The sequence below is a fragment of the Eumetopias jubatus genome, unplaced genomic scaffold, assembly GCF_037043125.1.
Source record: "Eumetopias jubatus isolate StellerSeaLion01/CBP00866 unplaced genomic scaffold, mEumJub1_p1.0 scaffold_9, whole genome shotgun sequence".
NCBI classification, from domain to species: Eukaryota; Metazoa; Chordata; class Mammalia; order Carnivora; family Otariidae; genus Eumetopias; species Eumetopias jubatus.
In genome coordinates, this window is record NW_028274815.1 from 77,883,697 (window position 1) to 77,903,399 (window position 19,703).

Here is a 19,703-nt window from a genome sequence, read left to right on the forward strand (position 1 = left end):
AAGTGAAAGCCTTTTTTGGGAGCTGGAATTTAAGCTGGGCTGTGCGTATCGGAAAGTTAGAGCCAGAGGTAAAAGATCCAGTCTCCAACCTGAGAAATTCCTGTTTGGAGCCAAGATTGAGAACTCTTCCTGCGTCTTTCACAAAATGAACTGACCTACCTACTTGGAGTATTTCTGCCATCTTCTGACGCTTGAAAATGGGCCACATTTTTGCTGAGGGGCTCAACAGGGGCACATTCCTTTTTTCCAGCCTGAGTACAGGAGAGCCCTCTGGCTGAGGTGGGGGGCCCAACCTGTACCCAAGGAAGGTGACTGGGATCGCCAAGCCTCCACTGGGAGGAAGCCCAGGCCCCTGAAGTGGTTCCTGGAGACATTTCAAAGCCAGGAGACCCAGTCTCACCTCTCTGGGGGTGAGGACAAAGAGAAACAGAATTAGATGCTGATCTTGAATCGGGACTTAGAAATGGTAGCAGCTCCTTAATTAGATAGAGAAAGAGCAAATGCAGAGGCTGAGCCATAATTCGACAGGCCCACTCATGGTCCTCCAGCTTCCAGAGCACAGCCAGCCAGGCTGCCCATATGGTGAGGCTGGTTCTAACATTGGGCTGGGAGACACGGGACCAATTTCTGCAGGTGAGCAAAGGCCCATTTCTGCAGAGCTTGTACAAAGAAGAAAACAATGGAAGGAACTAAAAAGAGGTTGTTGTAAGCTACCAAAAAGTCTAGATCTAATCGTGTGGAGCAGAGTTGGTAGGGTTTTTCTTTGAAAGACACATAGTAAATGGTTTAGACTTTGTGGCGATCACAGCTACTCCACTCAGGCAAACAATTGAAACCCTGCCTAGCAGGTTTATGAGTAGACTCTGCTAAGTCCCAGAGGCTAAGAATTTGAGGAGGATCACACTGGCCAATGTGGCCATCATGGCAGCCTAGGCCCTTCACTGTGAACCCTGGGAGTGGGTGTGGAGCTCGCCAGTGTGTGGGATGTGAGCCTTCTCCTCAATTAGGAGTGGTTCTTCATTGCTTCCCTAATAGGAAGTCTTTCTACAAAGCAGCGTTTGTTTTTCTAATTAAAAGGATAAAGTCAGTTTATGGCAGCAAATGTGTGAATAATGTATAAAGAATATAAAAACCAAACAACATTTTAATCCAATGAGAAAACACACACCAAGTGGAACTGGTTTTCGCTTGTTGTGTGTATGTGTGTTAAAAAAAAAAAAAGTTGTCATTTCTTTGGCCATTTAAAACAAGAGACATGAACTCAAGATGAAAAACACCAGCCATTCCTTTGCCACATCAAAGGCCACGGGGCTTGGCCAAGGTAAGTGTGTGAGCTGGGGCAGCAGTGACAGGCCCTGGTGTTGTGGGACCCCAGGGGGGAAACGCACATTTCTCTCTCAGAGTAGGAGTCTGACTGCAGCTTCACTGCCTGGGGAAGTGTCCCAGTCAAAAGTTCCTTAATATTCATAATCCCTTTATAATAGGAAAATAAATCTCAGCTAGGATAAGTGAACCTGAAAATGGGTATTTTTTTTTTCCTGCTATAATCATCCCTTTGAGTACAGCTAAAAAAAACAAAGAAACTTCTTGTGTCTTTTTCCTTTGTTCCTTTTTTGGTAGTGCATTTTAGGGAAGCCAGAGGATGTGTTCAGCCTAGTTAGCTTTTCATTTATCTGATACTAGATGAAAAGTTAATGATGGGATTTCCTATTTTCTTGGACTTCCACAATTTAACAACTCTGATTTTCTGTATGTGAGGAGAATAGAAGGAAATATGGCTTCAGGAAGTAAATAAGGAAACCAGATGGTAGGAAGTAGCCAGGAAGAGGACATTTGTTTCCAGGAATGACGTTTTTGTCAGGACTGCTGCTGGTGATGGCGGGCAAACAGCTTCTGCATGTTCTCTGGGCTTCACATCAGCGGTGTCCAGACCAGAGCTGTGCACTTCACCACTTTGGGTCGGTCAGCCACCCTATGCGTCGTACGGTATCCACTGTTACCTCCTGGAGAAATCAAAGGGGCATGCTGGTTTAAACAGTCCAAGTGTTATAAATTGGCCAACAAGATGGTGCAAGCCCTATTCAGGCATTATTTGTCTTCATATTATATTTTAAACTTCATGCCTTGCAGGGGTTGTGAAGAAGTGTGTGAGCCCCACCCATGCACTGGTGGATTTCAGGTATGGAGACACCAAGGTTGTGCCCACCTCGTTCATCATGCCTATCGGGGGCGCCATGCCCTGTCCCCTGCTCCAGGTACCTGCTCCAGCGATCTCTTCTGGGGCCCTTTCCACCATCCCCACAGTCGTGGATAACAGGATGGCAAGGCCACTGGTGGGCCTCTGCTGAACACCTGGTTGGGCTCCTCCAGGGAGCTTGTGTTTGGGCAGGAAAAGTAGTGACCCCTGTTCGTATGGCCCCTGCCCTGGCAACTTTTTTCTTCCACCTTGATCTGCTAACACCCTGTTAAGGAGCCTCATGACTGCATAGGCTTGCTTACCTTAGCCCCTAAGGCCCTTGTCACTTTACAGAGAGCAGATGGTGGGGGAAGAGAGCTGCTGTAACTGCTAACACCCTGGAAATTTAACTGCAAAAGATGATATTAAAACTGATGTAAATATCAAGGGCAGAGGTAGAGCTTTCCTTGACATTGTAGTTAGTTATTGCCCGACCTTGATGCCATAATGCAGTTACACCTGAACACGCATTCCACAGGTTGGCTGGGCTGCTGTGTTCTCATCTGCATATACATCCATGAAAGCTGGGCTGCATGGGGCCCATCCTTCCCAGCCCCCAGGCCAGAGGAGGGAGAGGCAGAAAGCTCCCAGAGCTCCAGCACTGCTGTCTTGGACAGCGGGAGCCAGGAGGCAAAGCACCTGATGAGTACTGTCTAGGATTCTATGCCGAGGGTCTGTCGGCACCTCCCTGGCCAGACCCAGAGCGCCCACCGGTCCACTTTGCCCCTGACAGTTGGTCCTGTCCATCTGACACATGCCCAGCAACCTCCATATGCTACACAAGATTTTCTTTCTGCTAGAAGCTGTCTCTTTGTAACCCTTGCCTATGGACTCCAGGTGTGTGCTTTGGAACATTAAACAAACCTGCTGCTTTACATTGTCTGGGTGACAGCCCTTGTGAAATAGGTTCCTTCAACCAGTCTTTATAGGATATGGTTTCCAGAACTCTTGCTAGTTTGCTGGCTGCCCCCCAGCCTGGGATCTTTGTCAGGTGAAGAAGTCCCACAAAAACTGGGGGCTCCCCTAAACTGATTGTAGAATTCCAGGGGTGGCCCAGTGAGCCTGGGGAATTTTCAAACTATTGACTCTTTCTTAGCTGAGAAAATATATGTATTTGAATTATAGCATCAGTACTTGCTAATACCTTGGAGTATTTTAAAACAGGCTATGTTGACATTGCTTATAAGATCGACAAGCAAAATATTTGCTTTGATGTACGTTCTCATCTACAGGTTGGAGATTATGTCTTTGCCAAAATTGTGATACCCAACGGATTTGACTTCTATGTCCCTGCCATTGTCATAGCACTTCCGAATCAGGATGTGGCCGACGATAAATTCTACACAGTTTTGAAGTGCAACAACCGGAGAGTAAGTACTTTCATTGAGGAAAGGACTTTCTCACTAGGTAGAAAGTGGCTTCCTTCCCCCCCCCCCCCACCCTCCTTCTGGGCAATGCCTCGCTCTTTCCTGGCATTGCCGGATGTCCTGAAGGAATGACTTGCCTAGCTGCCCCTGTTCCTACTCCTTACGGTTCGGATTCTGCCCACTCTGCAACACAAAATCTACCCTCACCGAGGTTGCCACGGGCTCCTAACTCCTTCATCGAATGGCCTTTTTGGTTCTCCTTCTGCATTTGACAACTGGGGAGACTCACTCCAGTTCTTTAGTGTCCTCCCCAGCTGCTTACAGCACCTTTCTCTCTCCCTTCCTTGCCTGCCTCTTCTCAGCCTGTTCTGTTCCCCTCCCTGGCCTCCCTATGAATTTCCCTAAACGCTTTAGAAAGCCTCTTTATCACACACACGCACACGCACACCCACGCGCGTGCGCGCGCACACACTTCTCATCAACCTCAAGGACAAGCCCAGCCTGAACCCAGTGTGGCCCTGGCCCCATGGAAGGCTCACTGCTTCCTGACTACAGTGGGCTTCTCCAAGCCCCTAGTCTTTCCCTCTTCCTGGACCATCCTCCCATCCTCTCTCTGCAGAAACTCCTGTCACCGGAAAGACTCTGCCCAACTGTCACGTCCTGCTGAGGCCCTCAGGGTTCCTCTGCACACTATACTTCCCCCTTCCCACACTGGCTTCCTCACCAACTCCCAGTTCCTTAAAGGCAGGGACTGTGGCCTATTCATCTTTGTAGCCCCAGCACAGGCCTCTGATGAAGAGAAGGTTCTCAAAATTGCTTTTTAAATTACTTAAATGAATGACATTTCTAATGGAAATAACATCGTCTTGATGGGCCATTTAATATGCCTGGAAAATAGACTGGGAAGCAAAAAGCAAGAAGTAAAATACTAGTGGCTAGCTTTATTAAGCACTTATTATGTGCCACAGGTACTAATCAGGTACTTTATATGTAATGAACAATTAAATGCTCAAAACACTGTGAGCAGGTACTATTATTATTCCCATTTTCAGATAAAGAAACCGAAGCAGAGAGGTTAAATCACACACAGGGTAAGTGGGACAGTGGGCATTTGAACCCAGCCAGTCTGGCTCCATGGCCTACACTCTGAATCTCTGTGCCCAACTGCCTAGTATACGGAATAAAAAATATCCAGTCAGTTCTTGCCTATAGCATGAGGTGTATCCATCAGGAGAGGGGTCATGGTAAATGAATTTTAGAATTAAAGGCAAAGAGTAAAGACCATCAGAGCCAATGGCCCCAGAAGCAGTTTCTAATCTGACAGAACAGAACAAGAAGGAGAAAGGGGTACCTTCTCATCAACCCAGAAGAAAAAGAAAAAAAAAAAACTTTAAGACAAAATAGACTTTCGTGGAGCTGTTTGGATGACAGTAAAAAGCAGTCTAGAGGGCAGTGGGTGGGAAGTTTTCTGACATGAGGCACCACTCTGGGGATATCTACTAGGCAAAAGAGGAGAAAGCAAATTAAGAGACTTTTGAAGAGATGTCCCTGGGCACGCCCCAGCGTGTGGGGAGAGATGAAGCAGTTGTCCTAGGATCCCTGAGAAAGAGCCTCAAAGTCCAGGAGGGACCTTGGAATTTACCCCAGGGCAGTGAGGCCCTGTAGACTAGAGGGGCATGGTCAGGGGCGAGACACTGAAGACAGTTCTGGTAGAGAGTCATGGGGTTGAAGGTGGCACACTTGGCAAAGGGTGGTGGTTATGATTTCTGAGTCTAGCAAAGAGATGGCCAAGGCTGAAGTAAAGGTAAATAGGAAGGTAGCTCTGTGGAGGGATGTGTGGGTGTGATGCACATGTGCATGGGCAGGCACGTGCATCTTACGTGGATGGCCTCACACGTGATCCAGGATATGGAGAAATGACCGGGAGGACTCATCGATGACTTTTACTTAGCATATAACTATCAAACCAGACCCTGCCATTTGACTGCCCTCTTAAGTGTCATCCTGAATAGGATAATGGCTAGCAGCTATTATAATGGATCAAGCTGAAATAAAATTACATCTAAATTGTGGACATTTCTGATTTAAGTTGCATGAACTCTTTTGGTATTTTTACAGGAATTTTGCCCTCGGAGTGCACTTATTAAGATCAGCCAAAACAAGTATGCTCTCTCTTGCTCTCATATAAAATCACCCCCAATTCAGGAGGATCCAAAAGTGTAAGTAGGCCCAACTTTTTATACTCCCTGAACTTTATTTATATCTTTGCACCTTTAATCTGTTTCTGAGCTGGGATTCATGATCTCTTAATACTTGGGGAGGAAAGCAGAGGTGGAGAACCTGCTGCTTAAAATGTAGTTCTATGATTATTATTCCTTCAATATCACACCTCTCACTTGCTGGTTATTTGTCTATCTGGTTCTAATCTCAAATGCAACATTATTTTACAGACTCTTCAGAAAAACACTCAATCCTGTTATGAACTTGAAGGAATTATTCCCCTTTTATTTGTAAAGGTTCAAGGCCTTCTAATGAAGTCTCACCATAAAGCAAAGGTTAGATTAAGTTGCAGTTGGGACCAATCAATTGTCTGCTTCTCCCCTTGCTGGGGAGTGAGAATGTGGTATTGGTCCTGGCTTGTCTGTGCCCAGGTGAGCAAGGGTGGGTGGGTGTGTGGCAGTTTCCAGTGGCTACAGTGGGGTGAATGCCTTTTCATCTGAGGAAGTAGGATTGCTAAAAGCTGGAAAGATAGATTAAAGCAAAGTCAATAAGAAGAATTTGAGGCCTAGAAAGCTGGCAAAAACTGAAGTCCATGTGGCTGACAAGGGGCATCACAGCTGGAGTCAGAGCCATAACCTTGGAGGTGAAGGTGGATTTTGAGCAAGGGTTAGGGAAAGGGATCCTGGAAACACCCTCCAACTTCACTTCGAGTTTGTAGGTTGTCTTGGGTGCCAGCCTTCATTCACCTGATGGCATCACCTTGCACTTCATAAACAGAAACCATCAGACATTCTCTTCTCCACTTCTTTTTCCCCACCTCTAGGCTTGTAGAAACCCCTGTCTTTCCCCCTGATGTCAAAGTACCTTCTCTCATCCAAGGCTGACCTGACCACCAGGCTCCAGAGCCTGTCCCCACTACCTGATTCTTGCTCCATCAGTTATCCAGGATTCTCTCCTATCCCCCTAGCTCCTCTCCTGATTCCTTCACCCAGCCAAAACCCAAGTTTGCCTCCACTGTTTACACACATGCACACATGCATGCATACCCTCCCCCCTAGTCCTAAATCCATCGAGCTCCCTTGGTTCAGCAGTGTGATCTGGCATCCTCCCTCCCTTCACAGCCACGCTGTATGTAGGCAGTCTCATAGGCTGATGTCTCCCCTTGCTTACCTTCTCTTCCCTTCCTGAGGAGCCTTGGGTATTGGCTTCCCCCCTTACCCTCTTGTGAAGCTATGCCCACAGAGGCCACTTAGGACCGCTCACACGGACTGTGCATGCTGTTTCGGTGTGTGGTCTATCTGACTCTCTCGACCACCCCTCCTCCTTCTCTTGAGACCTGTCATGGCTCCTCCTCCCTCTGGATTTCCTCCCTGCCCAGTTTCAACCACATCCCTTACTTCCATGACTCCACTTACACTAAGGACCTCATATCTCCCTTTCCACCCCAGACCACTCCTGTGCTCCCGCATCGGAATCGTAGCCTCTCAGAGTGGGACCTGGGATGGACTTTGCTGAAAGCTCCCCCACTGGTTGTAAACTGCAGACTTGGTTGATAAGAACCAGGTGGAAGGGGCCTTGGAAGCTAAGACCTGATTTCCTATCCCAGCCCCACCCTCACTTAGTCTGTGCCCTTGGGCTGGTTGCTTATCATCTAGGAGCTTATTTGCTTACAGTGAGATTAAGGTGGTGTGAGGATTGGAGACGGTCTGTGTGCTTGGGGTAAAGCAGATGCTCAGTCCATGGTGGGAATCCTGGTGTTTCCAGCCACCCACCTGAATGTACAGAACCTCAAATTCAGCACATCTAATACTGAAAGTATAGCTCTCCACAGACCCACTCCCATCTCTGCCTGCCCTGACTCAGTTCTCTCTGCCACCCGTCAGTCACAGAGTTGTCCTTGCAGAAATTTGGTCGTCGTCTTTGGCTTCTTGCCCTTCACCCACTACACCCCATGGGTCTCCCAAGTTATATTGAACCGAATTTGCAAATATTTCTCAGCTCTGCTGGACCTGTGCTATCTTAGGTCAGGCATCTCATTTCCTGAGGCCACTACCTTTGGCCTCCTGCCAATAGTCCCAGCCCTCTTCCCAACAGAGGGGCTGAGCAGAGGAATCTTCCTCACATGCAAATCTGCTCTGGCCCCTCCCCCACTTAAAAAATCCTTCAGTCTCCCTCCCTTGCCCGTTCTTATTCTAGTTTAGCCTCTTGTGGGTCTGACCCAGGCCTGTCCCCCCCGCCTCACTTCTCCCTAGCCACCCCCAACCAACCTCCCACAAGCCCTCTGCACATTAATCATACTTAACTACTACTAGCTTTTTCTCCATGCCATGCTTTTTCAGGGCTCTGTGCTGTGTATCCCTCCCTGGAATGTTATTCTTTGCTCTTGGCCTCCAGGGAACTCTAACGTTGAACTCAGGGGTCACCATCGCTATTCATGTTCTGAGACTCTAGCCATCCTGTGCGGTGAGGTGATCCTACTGCATCCTGTAGAGGTTTTCATTACAGAAAATTTCCCTTGTGTTGGGCCACGTACTTTCTCAGTTTCTCACTCCTGTTAGGCACGTGTCCTTGAAAGCAAGTGCCAGGTTCTATCCACTTCTAAATTATAGTTGTCAAGGTCCAGCTCGTAGAATGTGCCCAATGACTATTTGAAGAATGAACCAGTGAACAAATAAATACTAGTGGATGCCCAGCATTGTTCCTTGAGAGGTGCATGGTTTCACAGAGAATCTTTCCTTAGGTATTATTGTTGAAAATATACACTACCATTCTTCATTCTCTTCTAGATGAGTATAATGTTCATTTAAAATTATAGCACATTTTTTGTTGATCTCAAAATCCTACTCAAACAAAATGATATCCAAATTATGGTACATTTTAAAGGAATATGAATAGATGTGTCTAGGTATTGACCATTTTCCCTAAATTCAACATTATCAATCCTATTTTAGAATTAAAATTCAATTCTTTCTGTGTTTTGAAAAGCCTGTAATTGTTTTCTATCTTAGTCCTGCCCTAGGCCTTATTTAAAGCTCTCAGCTGCTAATTATCTACCCTAGCTTCTAGGGCTTCACACAGCGAAAGTCTCCCCATGGTAACTTCCACTGTTGTTTTGCTCTGGCCACCTTTGTGCTAGCAAGAGACTGCATTTAATTCTCTTAAGCAGAGGTCACGTCCAGCCCACTAAGTTCAGAGATTAATCTGTCTCTCTTTCCATAATCAGAGCTGACAGGTGTGAGCGCACAGACTGAAGGTGCAGGTCTTATTTTGTATCTCCACTGGGATTTCTTTCTGGTAGGTCCTTTCTCATCAGGAGCGCTTCCTAACTTGCTTTCTAAAGGTACCAGCTGCCTTTGGTTTGTCTTTAGTAAACCTTCACATCATTATACCAAATGAGACCATTAAAAAAAAAAATCCTGGTGGGCTTTCTTCAGGGGCTACTTAAAGAAATGTGCTATAGCTTGCAATTCCAACAGAACAGCATTTGACTAAATTTAACTTTTAAAATATTGAATCCACTATAACCATCCATTTGGGGTTGATCAGACAGGGGTATATGGCCCCAGGCATGAACTGGGATGCCAGACATTCAGCTCTCTGTCTTCTGCACCTCCACTTTTTCTTCTTTCTTGAGGCCTTCAGTCGTGGGTGACAGGGTATTTCCTGCAGGCCCCTCTTCTTGTTCCTAACTCAGGGCAACACACAATGAAAGACAGGAAGGGAAGTATTTGGAGGGTAAAGGGTTCAAAACTGGTTGAATATGGCCAAAGCTGATGCTTAGTTTTAGTTTCAGCTTAAAATTTGACACCTAAATGATTCTTGAGGACTTTGGTTCTCTATCATCCAGTAGGTTACCCATATTGCTAAATCCCAAATAACTAGTTCTTAAAGGAGAGAATGTTAGTATCACCACATTTACAATGTGAGATCAAGGGAGGCTCTTACTGGTTTGATTTTCTCTTTCCTCTGCCACATGATGAGTGCATTTTCTGGCAGCCCAGCTGAAGGAGGTGTGCCTTCTGAGAGTGTGTCCGATGGAGGGACTTGATTACTCTTGCCTTACCTACCTTCAGTGATGTCCCTGAGCTTTTTTTCTACACTTCATAGCATAGAGATATCTGTTCTGAGTGAAAACATTCCCCAACCTGGCTATAACTTTCTCCATTTAGAGAATACACAGGTAATTTCTCCTAATTCCAAAGTGCAAGCAGACCAGGAGGAATTTCTCCCCACTTGGCATCCTCCCTCCTTGCTAGGCAGAGAGCTCCCAGCAGAGTTGTTCCCTGACTCCTCCTCTGGAACCTGTTCCTCTCAGAAGGCTGGGGCCTCCGCTGGGGCTGTAGCAGGGGACACATGCCTGGTGGGTTTGTTGCTCTGGCTTCTGGTTTTCTCCAGCGAAGGGAAGTGCCTCTACCAGACATTACTCAATCACCCACTGAGAGGTTGGTTGAGTACAGGCTGGGGACTAGGTGCTCCTCCAGACAAGGTGCCTCTGGCAGGCCTGAGCTGAATCCCTGTACTTGGTGCCATGTAACTGGCTGGATATCCCTCCCAGCCACAGCTGGGATCCATCCTCCATTCTTGGGCAGATTACTTCTGAGTCTCCTCCTTAAGAAGACTCACTTGGAGGGAGTTGGATTTCTTGAAAAAATTAGCAACATTCTAAATGTGATCAGGAAAGCCAGATAGAACTAATCCTTTTCTCTGCTCAAAAAAAAAAAAAAAAAAAATCACTGGACATCTGAAGGAAATGGGTGGGCACTGAGATCCTGAAGACAAGGAGTGTTCTCTTCTTGATGTGTGTTTTTAATTATGTGGCCTGGGGGACATGGCTGTGTATGAGTCTATGGGAGGGGAGACCACTCTCCTAGGGTTCAGTTGGGTTTTATCCGGGTCTGTGGTCAGCTCCCAATTCCTGAATATTAGCCTCTCATTGTCTCTCTCTGAACAGTTGAATCATTTTCCATCAAGCCATTTGGATTTAAGAATATGTCCCAAAGGAAATCATAATTCCATGTTGGTTAACATTCCTCCCTTCCTCCATGTAGTGTGGCCTCATATCGTCTTCCTGACAGCAGTGATATTAAGTGGTTGATTGAAACCTCGAGATTCAGTGCTGGCCATGACATTACATGAGATGAATCACTTCCCATAATCTTGCCCAGTCACTGCTGACTATTTTTCCCTTAGAAGGAGCTGTGCATCTGAAATCATTAAGCCTCAGTATGTCATTAGTTCCCTCGTCCCTTGTGGTCAGATTAGGAGCCCCATTTCCTAGACTAGAGTAAAGCCCTGAAAAATAAGCAGTTCAGTGGCAAACCCTGTCTGTGAGTGTCCCATATTTTCTGGAGGGACAAATGCCATTGCCTATTTTCGGAAAGCGTGCTGTGGGGCCCTAGTACGGGAACAAGAGAGTGTTGAGAATCATAGAGATTTGTTAGCCCTGAGGGCCAGTGGTAATAGTTTGGATAGCAAAAGCCTTTTGTATCAGTCTCTCCATTTTCTGCTCCCTCCATTGTTAAAACTCAGGGGCCTTGTGGTTTTTATAAAACATCAGGTCCCCCTGTTCTAAGACCAGCTTTCTGACAGACACTTAGGGCAGAAAAGAAATGAGGCCTCAGAGAACCAGCAAGAATAGCTGAGGAGCTGACACTAATCAAGTGAATGAAGTGGGTTTTGACCCAAGGAGAGTGGGGAGTAGGTGCTCAGCACTTTCTTCCCTAAAGTGGAGCCAGCTGCATCTGAAGAACCCGTGAAGGCAAAGTGCTTGGCTTCCCTCAACTTACCCCTCCTCTCTGACACACACATATGTAATTTTGACCTGCTTATCACATTACTTAAACCTGTAACCTGAAATAATTAATAGGACGCTGAATTTTTCTTGGTTTTGGTACGAGATAAGACAAAAGAAAGCCATTTATTAGGGCCTTTCCAAGTGTGCTGATGGGTAACATCCACTGGCTAGAGTCAGGAGCATGGTCACCTTCCCCTTTCCTCAGAGTGCATTTGGGCCAAGCAGAATGAGGGTGCATGGTGGGGTGGGGGCATTGGATAAGAACGCTCACATCAGATTCACACTTACCCTGTTCCCCCTCCTGCAAGGGGTCATTTCCTTGTGGAATATCTCGAACTTGGTGGACATCAGTCATTCTGGAGAGTAAAATGGGGTAGCTGAGCTGCATCTGCCGACTTGATGAAAAGGCTTTTCCTTGATCAAAATCCTAGTCCACTTTTTATTCTGATCATGACAGCTTGCCTATGTTTGCTCTTATTCCAAAAGTATGCGTAGTTAATATAGTTTAAACATTAAAAGCAAAAAGAATAAAAAAACAGCCATAGTTCCACATTTCAGAAGTAATCACCATTTATATTTTGACATATATCCTTCTAGAGTGTATTTTCTCTGCTATGTTGATTATTTTTCTTCAAAATAAAAATTTTTGTTTCCCCTTATCATTTAGAACAGTTAAAAAAAATTTTTTTAAATGTGGAGTAAGTGACAATCCTACTGGAATTCTTTTCCAGTAGGCAAGTATTAACAGTTTGATGGAAAGTTTTCTAGTTATCTTTATGTGTTCACAATCTTAATAACAACAGGAAAATGTAACATATTATTTGTGACTTTTTTCCCCACTTAATATATTACTTGCATTTTGGCATGACAAGGACAACTTTTATTTCATTTTCCTACTTAGAATGTAATTATCCAGGTGGTGCATGATTTATGTGACCAATGCCCTACTGAAGGCTAGACATGTGTTGCTTCTTGAGCTTTCCTGCTCTTCTTCCTGGGTTCTTTTCACGATCGTCTTCCTGGTATCCTTCAGGTAGGCAGGTCAGCCTCACTTCTACCTTCATCTTTGGGTGCCTTTCTCGCTACTTTCCATTCCTCCTCCTTGTTGCTCTTCTTTCTGAGAGGTTATAGGTGGTTGACTGGACTGTGACTGGTCCTGATACCTGGGGAACAGAGGACATCTCTGAAAAGTAAATAGAACATATCAACTTAGTATGCTTGGGAGGGAGGGAACAGTGTGAGGGACAGTTGATGGTAATGTGGTAAGTAGGTTTTTATGTTATTTTTTATTTTTATTTTTTAAAGATTTATTTATTTGAGAGAGAGCGTGCAGGCGGGGGGGGGGGCAGAGGGAGAAGGGAGAGAGAAAATCTCAAGCAGACTCCCCACTGAGCGTGGAGCCTGACGTGGGTCTTGATCTCATGACCCTGCGATCATGACCTGAGCCAAAGTGAAGAGTCTGATGCTTAATCAGCTGAGCCACCCAGGTGCCCTGGTAGGTAAGATTTTAGATTTTATAGAGCAGGTATGGTGTTACAACCTTGCTGTGTGATTTTAAGATGAGTCTCTGAGGGGGCGCCTGGGTGGCTCAGTTGGTTAAGCGACTGCCTTCGGCTCAGGTCATGATCCTGGAATCCTGGGATCGAGTCCCACATCAGGCTCCCGGCTCAGCAGGGAGCCTGCTTCTCCCTCTGACCCTTTCCCCTCTCATGCTGTTTCTCTCTCTATCTCTCTCTCTCTCTCAAACAAATAAATAAAATCTTTAAAAAAAAAAAAAAGAAAGATGAGTCTCTGAGAACCCAGCCTCACAAAACTTACACATCCACACAGGTGCTGGCCTCCTATTTCAAGATAATTTTGTTTGTGTCCTCCTGGGATGCTTTCTCCAATGTTACTACAGTTGCTTGTGACATTTTTTTTTATTGTGGTGAAATACACAAATCATAAAATTTGTCATTTTAACCATTTCTAAGCATACAGTTCAGTTGGCATTAAGTACATTCACATTGTTGTGCAACCATCACATGAGCCACCCCCAAATTTTGTCATCATCCCAAACTGTACCCATTAAACACTCACTCCTCATTCCCTCTCTACTCCTAGCCCTTGGCAACCACCATTTTACTTTCTGTCTCTCTGATTTTGACTAGTCTTTGTGTATCATATAAGTGGAATCACACACTATTGGTCCTTTGTGACTAACTTCTTTCACTTAGCATAATGTCTTCAAGGTTCCTCCATGTTATAGTGTGTGCCAGCATTTCGTCCCTTTTTATGGCAGAATAATATTTTATTGTATGTATATACCCCAGTTTGTTTATCCATTCACCTGTTGGTAGACAGTTGTGTTGCTTCCACCTTTTGGCTATTGTGTGTAATGCTGCAGTGAACATGAGTGTCCATATCTGTTTGAATCCCTATTTTCCTTCTTGTGGATACATACACAGAAGTGGAGTTGCTGGATCATACAGTAGTTCTATTTTTAATATTTTGAGGAGTTGCCATGCTGTTTTACACACCAGCTTTGCCACTTTATATTTCCACCAACAATGTACAAGCGTTCCAGTTTCTCTATGTCCTTGCCAGCATCTATTATTTTTTGGTTTTGCTTTTTCTTTTCTTGATAATAGTTATCCTCATGGAGGCCATTTTTTAATCCCTCTTGTGAATTACCTCTTGAGTCTTTGCGCCAATCCTTGAAAAGTATCACGTGGTGAATCTTGATCCTTTGAAGAGGAACTTGATTGATGTAATTTTCTTTTTAGAAATAACTAAAAATCTTCTCCCACTCTTAATTTTTTCTTTGTTAATTTCCAAAAGGATCTGAAGCAGCAATGGTCAAAAGTTATTCAGAGTGAAGCCTGGGTGCTCAAGGTGACAGATACTGATTATGGGAACAAAATAAGTTTTAACACCAGGCAACTGGTGTTAAAGGCCTGAAAAAGGCAAGTTCCCAAAACAGTGTGCCATGAGGGCATGGCTGGAATGAAGTTATGATGTTCCCAAGATCCCTTCTTTGAAAGATAACAGTTCTGGATAAATAAACTGATCAATATATTTTCTTTTATTTTTTTATACCCTTTGACCAACATCTTCCCATTTCCCCCACTCTGTCCCCCAGCCCCTGGTGGCCACCATTTTTTCTCTGTTTCTATGCCACATATAAGTGAGACACACAGTGTTTGTCTTTCTCTGACTTATTTAACTTAATGTAATACCCTCAAGGTCTATCCTTGTCACAAATGGCAGGGTTTCCTCCTTTTTTATAGCTAAGTAATATTCCATTGTTTATGAATTTTATATGTTTATGGCACATTTTCTTGATCCATTCGTCCACTGATGGACACTTAGGTTGTTACTATATTTTGGCTATTGTGTACAATGCAGTAGTGAACATGGGGCTACAGATATTTCTTTGAGATAGTGATTTAGATTCCTTTGGATGTATACCCAGAAGTGGGATTGATGGATCATATTGTAGTTCCATTTTTAACTTTTTGAGGAGTTTCCATACTGTTTTCCATAGTGACTGTACCAGTTTACACTCCCATTAACAGTGTACAAGGGCTCACTTTCTCCACATCCTCAATACTTGTTATCTCTTGTCTTTTTGACAATAGCCATCCTAACAGGTGTGAGGTGATAGCTCCTGGTGGTTTTGATTTGCATTTCCCTTTTGATTAGTGACACTGAGCATGTTTTCATGTACCTTTTGGCCATTTGTATGTCTTTTTTTTGTAAAAAAAAAAAAAAAGTCTGTTCAGGTCCTCTGCCCATTACTTAATCAGATTATTTGGATTGTTTTTTTCTTTCAGTAATTAATAACGTTTATTCTGCCAGATTATTGATATTAAGTTGTATGAGTTCCTTATATAGTTTGGACATTAATCCAGTATCTGGTATATGGTTTGTAAATATTTTCTCTCATTCCTTAGGTTGCCTCTTTGTTTTGTTGTTTGGTTCTTTTGCTGTGCAGAAGCTTTTTAGTTTGATGTGTCCCATTCATTTTTGCTTTTGTTGCTTGTGTTTTTGGTGTTGTATCTAAAAAATCATTGCCAAAACCAGTGTAGAGGAGTTTTTCCCCTGTGTTATCTTCTAGGAGTCTCATGGTTTCTGTTCTTATTATGTCCATTTCATGTTAATTTTTGTGAGTGTTGTAAGACAGGAGCATGTGGATTTCCAGTGCTTCCAATTTATTGAAAAGTCTATCCTTTCCCCATTGAGTATTCTTGGCTCCCTTGTCAAATATTAGTTGATCATGTACATTATATATTTTCTAAATGGTAAAACCAGCTCTATAACTTCCTAGTCATATCTAATGTCAATTAAATTAAAAATCACATCATTTTTTAATTTGGAGTACTTTTTTCTGATGGTACACCTAGAGTGATTAGGGAAAACTAAGTGTAGAAGAGTGTTTCTCCTGTACAAGCTCCAGTGCAGTATGTCAGGAGTGAGCTGGACTATGATGTGGCCAAGCTTATCATCCTGGGGTGGACACAGGTCAATTCTAAGGCATGTCAAGGAATTTCTTGGTCAGGAATTGTTGCTTTACTCACTGACTTGGTCAGGACAGGGTTCAAATGACATTAGGTTCTCTGTACTACATGAGGCTCCCAGACATCAAAGATCCGTGGAAACGAACTGCATGGAATAAAGCCCAGCCCAGACTATCAGACCCCATGGGACTTCTGCGACTCCATTCCATAGGAAGAAGGCCAAGGGACAAAGAGCTGAGAAACACCACAGGGCTGGCTTGGACATCTCTGCAGACACAGCAGCCAACAAGACCAGGGTAACGCTGCTCTCTCTCTCTCTGTAGGGAGGATGTAACAACGAAGAACTCTGCTTTCTTAATACGTCCACTCAAAGAAATTGACACTGGGGATTTACAAGAGCTAAGACAGGAGAACCCTAGAAAGAAGAAAAAGAAACCTGCCAAGAGGCTGCCTCTCCAGGAGATGGTGTCCTCGGACTCGGATGACTCTTCTCATGGCATCAGGTCCCAAGAGTCTAACCCCAAGAAACACCCCCAGCCCAAGGTGGGAGGGGGACGACATTGCCTATCTCTGGAACACCCTGAAACCTCTCTCAAGAATAGTGCACTTGAGGTCACTCCCCAGTTTCCGGGCCAGTTTAGTTCCCAGTACAGCAAAAACTCTAACACCCTTAAATAATGCTGACATCTACCTTCTCAGAGAAGGTTCTCGGCCCGGGGTCTAGGAGTCAGCCAGCCACGCCATTGCTGCCATACCCCCACCTCAAGCAGCCCTGCCCTTCCCTCCTAGAACCACCCACAGCAGCAAAGGGCTGAGGACCATTGCTGAGAAACCTTAAAGCAGTCTAGTGGCAACTATGTTTAAGAGAGCCAGCATTCTTCCAGGGCTGCCCAGACCTCAGCCCCTCATCACTGTGGAACTAGCCCCTCTGCTGAGGTAAGGCTGCCCTTCATTCTGCCCATTCCTATCCTGTTTGTAAAACAGATACACTTACCTGTTATCCCCCACCTGGATCCCCGGTCTGTTTGTGGTTATTGGCTCTGGCTTTTTCCTATTATTTTCCCTGTCCTCACCACACTATAATCAATCTTTTGGTAAATTCTACATACCCAGAAGTTGAATCTGATGAATTAGTGTCATAGGATTTTCAGCTTTTTGGGGGAAGTTAAGGTAGTTATAATCCAAGCCTGCAGTCTTGTTTTAAATTGATTAATTTATCTGAATTAGGAATTTTCATGACTTAATGTTAAGACTGAAATTAAGACCTAGTAACTTGTCTGAGATCTGCAAAACAAAATTATTGATTTCTGGCCATTTTTATTGAGCCCTTCCTAATTATTTTTGTTTGTAGTCTGTTGTAGGTACCTCTAATTGAGCGTGGAACCAGAATAAAAACTCTTACATTGGAAACATTTCAAAACTATTGTATTATTTATTTATTACTGTTTTCTTTGAATACATGTTAGCAATAACATAAAAGTATTCACTTCTTTTTATTAATTTCTTAGTAAAATTAGCTTCACTAATTTCAAAAATGAAATAGCTCTCCCAAATTCTCTTTTTCTAGTCAGTAATAGCCCCAGGGCTACATAATAATGGGGTACAGATTATGCATAAGAAAAATATTGGATGCTTTTTGCAAAGAGAAAAGATAGATTTTATAGTATCAGCAAATTTGCAACCTAATTAAAAATGGTGTTTATATACCTGAAAGCTAGGATATCACCAGGATTATGGCAAGGAAATTAAAGGAGAAATCTATCTCCAAAAATAAGAAAGAAAAAGAGAAATCCACTCAGCATCAGGGTAAAAGTAGTAGTGTAACGAGGAAGGAGTTGAAAAGTGGGGAAATGATCCAGAATAAGGTGTGAGATAGTGTGTGGAGAGGCTTGCTGCCCACCCCCCGAACCCAGAGGTTTCTTATAGGCAGAAAAGCTCTGGAGTAGTCATCAGGTTTTGGTCTGTACAGTGGAGAACTTGTGGGGTAGGGAAGAAACCATTCATCAAGTCATATTCATTTGTGCTTGCTTGCAAGCCTTCATGTAAGTCTGCCTGCATTCCTTCAATTATTTAACAAGCAATTGAATGTTGACGATATGCCAGGCTCCAGAGAGATACTATCAGACATTTGGAAGATACTTACCTTCTCTATCCTACCTCTCTTCATCTCCACTTTATTTTTGGACCAGTTACTATTGTCTGGTTTAGAGGCATGTGCAGGGAATGAACAACTGACAAATGTACACAAGAAAACCTTGTTAATATTACATTACAATGCATGATATTCTCAGTGACGTTAAGTGATATATGCTGGGGGAAATCACAGTAAGAACAGTGTATTTCTACTTCCAGCTGGTGTGGAATAACAGGAACTTGATTTCATTCCCAAACCCCTGCTTGATACAATTAAAACACCAGGTAGAATGTATGTAACCACAGTTTCCAAAACACTGGACATAGGCAATGAAGTACAGTGATCTCTGAGAAACAAGTGAGGTAAGCCCCATGAGTGTGCCGCTTACTTCCCAGAGTCAGTTTCCACACTGCAGCAAAGGGAGCAGGAACCTAGGCAGAGCCTGGTACCTTCAGTGAATGGAGGAGATGAAACTAGGATTCTGAGAAGACCAAGGCAGCTGGAGTCTACAGGATAGAGGGCTGGAGAGGAGAGAGCTACACAGAGAAACAACTCCAGGTATATGTAGATAAACCCCCTTGAGTTTTCATCTCTATTGATCAGTACGTGGCTGTGAGGAAACTACTCAAGGCTGGAGAAAGAACTTTTCAAAAAGGTTACAGGGAACAATCCCTGTAGCTCACACAGGGCTGGGAATATCTCCTGTTTCTTCCAGTCAGGGTATAAAACAGATATCTTTATTTGAGAGGCCTCAGGTGGAGTACTCAGAAGAGGTTTGCTTCAGTTGTGGAACAAAATTGGCCTTAGGCTAAAAGCTTCTCTGGTCCCACATAATAAGGCTTTAAAGCAAGCCCTAGAGGAATCAAACTATTTCCAAGTAACTTGTGTCCCAAAACAAAGCTCAAGAATAATTGTAGGGATAAAAAAAGACCACCCAATAAAGTAAAATTTACAGTGTCTGGCATTCAATCAAAAATTACCAGGCATACAAAGAAGCAAGGAAATAAGACCTATAATGAGGTGAAACTAACTCAGAAATGGCACAGGTGATGAAGAGTACCAGAAACAGTTACTATGTTCGTATACATAAGACTTTATTATTTTATTATTTAAATCTCTTTTAAAGATAGTTGGTTGTACAGAGTAATGGCAGTGGTGCATTAATGCTATTTCCATCCCTGCACATACATCTGTATTCATTGCCTCAGGTGATTTGTATGTTTGATTTTCACTGCATAAATCTACACTTTTAGCATATGCCAGAAGAAGTAATAAATGAGGTTCAGTCTGTCAAAAAATAATAATAGTTATGCATCCAGATTTTTGGCCACCCCATATATTTGGCCTGGGTCATAAGCCAGGAGTAGTGGGGCCAGGATGGAGTGATTGACAACCATACAAGAACTATGTGGAATGGGTACAGGGTAACTCTTTGAAAGAGATATGCTCTTAC

The 19,703-nt window shown here is 43.9% G+C and overlaps 1 protein-coding gene across 1 annotated transcript in view; it reads left to right on the forward strand.

The window, feature by feature from the left end:
* VWA3B (von Willebrand factor A domain containing 3B) overlaps window positions 1-16,940 on the forward strand; it is a 224,257-nt gene extending 207,317 nt beyond the window's left edge. Inside the window, exons 24-27 of the mRNA XM_088026217.1 lie at window positions 2,131-2,255; window positions 3,469-3,606; window positions 5,722-5,822; window positions 16,440-16,940. Coding sequence (XP_087882343.1) covers window positions 2,131-2,255; window positions 3,469-3,606; window positions 5,722-5,822; window positions 16,440-16,794 — 719 coding nt within the window. The 3' untranslated portion in view covers window positions 16,795-16,940. The remainder of the gene's footprint in view (window positions 1-2,130; window positions 2,256-3,468; window positions 3,607-5,721; window positions 5,823-16,439) is intronic.
* The last annotated feature ends 2,763 nt before the right edge of the window (window positions 16,941-19,703 follow it).